This window comes from Amorphotheca resinae, assembly GCF_003019875.1.
Source record: "Amorphotheca resinae ATCC 22711 unplaced genomic scaffold M430scaffold_6, whole genome shotgun sequence".
NCBI classification, from domain to species: domain Eukaryota; kingdom Fungi; phylum Ascomycota; class Leotiomycetes; order Helotiales; family Amorphothecaceae; genus Amorphotheca; species Amorphotheca resinae.
The window spans coordinates 1012057-1014491 of NW_020194476.1; the positions used below are offsets into that span (position 1 = coordinate 1012057).

At 32.5% G+C, this 2435-nt stretch overlaps 1 protein-coding gene across 1 annotated transcript; it reads right to left on the minus strand.

Moving 5' to 3' along the window:
• Window positions 1-1031: 1031 nt before the first annotated feature.
• On the minus strand, window positions 1032-1229 carry M430DRAFT_101476 (hypothetical protein; the record flags this gene model as incomplete). Its single annotated transcript, XM_024860710.1, has 2 exons — window positions 1032-1092; window positions 1114-1229. Coding segments are annotated over 2 exons (177 nt in total), but the record flags the coding sequence as incomplete, so codon positions are not given.
• Window positions 1230-2435: the final 1206 nt, after the last annotated feature.

Consider the following 2435-nt stretch of genomic DNA (forward strand, 5'->3'; position numbering starts at 1 on the left):
TATACGTAGATCCGCGCCTACACGATTCCTACAAACTATAGTCTCTTGTTAGACACGATTACGTATAGTAGTCTATAATATTAGTAGAAGTATTATATAAATGTATTAGCTACGTCCTCTACTCTAATCTATACTATTAGTTTAAGAATTACTCCTTTACTTAACTAGTCTATAATAACTATAAGGTTTGTATAACCCTTACTCTTAGGTAGGTCGACTATAAAGTCGATTAAAATCTCTTTTTATATCTAATTAAGTATAGGTAAGGGTTTTAAGAATCCTTACTTTTAATCTCTCTAGGCCTTATTATAACTATATAAATCGTAGTTCTATATAAAGCGACAGATATCTCTAAGTATTTCTAGCTAGAAGAACTAGTGTATTATAAGGGTAGACGTAACCTTACGACCTAAGTAGCCTATTAAGACTAAGTCGTATATATGTTAGATTAGCTTTATATAAAGCTCTTTAGAATCTAGAACCTAGTGCCTACCTTAGAAGAGTAGCTAATTTCCTTAGTCTAAGCTATACTCTATAATTAATACTTTAACTCTAAGTTTAGTTAGAAAGACTTAGTTACCTTAGGCTAACGCCTAGACTATCTTATTATATACTTAATCCTTTATATAAGCTCTTACCTAAAGCCCTTCTAGGCCGCCTTCTGCCTCTAGGGCTATGTACGCTAGCCTGTTACTAGCTAGCGTAGCGCTCTTTATAAGGATAGCGTAGGTCGTCTTTATAGATTATAGACGTAACTTAGTAGCTGTCGTTAATTCTTAGAAGAGAGAGTTCTCTTTAGCTATTACTCTCTACCTTAAGAGTAGCCTGCCTAAAAGGTTAACTAGGTAGCTTAGCTTTAGTAGCTATATTATATAGTACTATAGTCGTTTATCTTCTTAGTTAGACAGTATGTCTTAGTCCTGTTATAATAACGCGTTAGCTATTAGGTTTGTCTTTCCTTTAATGTACGAGATTATAAAGTTATATTTTAACAAGACTAGAGACTACCTTATTTATCGTTTAGTTAGCTTCTAGATAGTTATAAAGTACTCTAAGTTCTTATAGTCTGTACAAATCTTAAAACTCTTAACGCTTTATAGGCTTAAGTCCTACTCTTTAAGACAATAGATAATCGCTAATATTTCCTTATTATAGATCTTGTAATTATACTTAGCTAGATTATTCTTTTTTAAGAAGTATGTATAAGGTTGTACGACTCTCTTATTATCGACCTAGAATAGTATCTTACTTATATACTACTTAAAGAAGTCTGTCTCTAGGATTGTCTTATAGTTATAGTTAAAGAAAGTAAGAATTAGCGCTAATACAAACATCTTCTTTAGCTGTTTAAAGGCCTTCCTAGCGTCCTCTATCTACTTAAACACCTTGTCTTTCTTTATAAGGTCTGTAATTAGGCGTACGACATTAGAGAAGTTCTAGATAAACTTCTTATAAAAGTTTGTAAATCTTAAAAACCCTTAGACTCTCTTAACTATATAAGACACTTCTTAGTCTAGGATAGCCTTAACCTTACCTAGGTCTATCTATATACCTTACTCGGCCTTAATAATAAACCTAAGGTACTTAGTCGACTTAACCTTAAACTTATACTTATTAATATTAAGCTATAGGCCGGCCTTCTAGAGTCTAGCTAGTACCTTTTATACGTGCTTCTTATATTCTTTAAGAGTCCCTTCTAAATAGATTAGGACGTCGTCTACGTACGCTAAGCAGAACTTGTCTAGGTAGTCTTAAAGGGCCTAGTTAATATACTTCTAAAAGGTACTTAGCGTGTTCGTAAGCCTAAAGGGCGTTACTAGTTACTTATATAGGCCGTACCTTATATAAAAGGCCGTCTTTTATTCGTTACTCTTAGCGATCTGTATCTTATAAAAAGCTATAATTACGTCTAGCTTTATAAACTATTTTACCTGTCTAATGTTTTATAAGGTCTTATAGATTAGTAAGAGAAGGTATTAGTCCTTTTAAGTAATCTTGTTTAGCCTCTAGTAGTTAATACAAAACTAGAGTCTACTTCTTAGCTTTTGTACAAAGAGTACTAGAGCTACTACTAGTAAGTTACTAACCTAGATAAATTACTTGTCTAGTAGGTTAGTTAGGGTCTTCTAAAGGACTAATAGCTTGTCTCTTGACATACTATATAAGGGCCCTTATAAGATCTCTTATTCTTTTTTATCTGTCTTCTTAATCTTAATAGCGTAATTAACTAACTTACTATAAAGTAGCGGTAACTTCTTTACTTCTATACGATTAAATAACAAGAGGAACTCCTAGTACTAAGTAAGTAAAAAGAGTTAATAGTCAGACTTCTTCTTAGTAGCTAGGGCCTTCTAGATATTAGCTATACTTGTTAAGAAGACCTAGAGCTTCTTCTTTCTCTCTCTTTATTATACAGTAGACGTAAACCTAGCTAC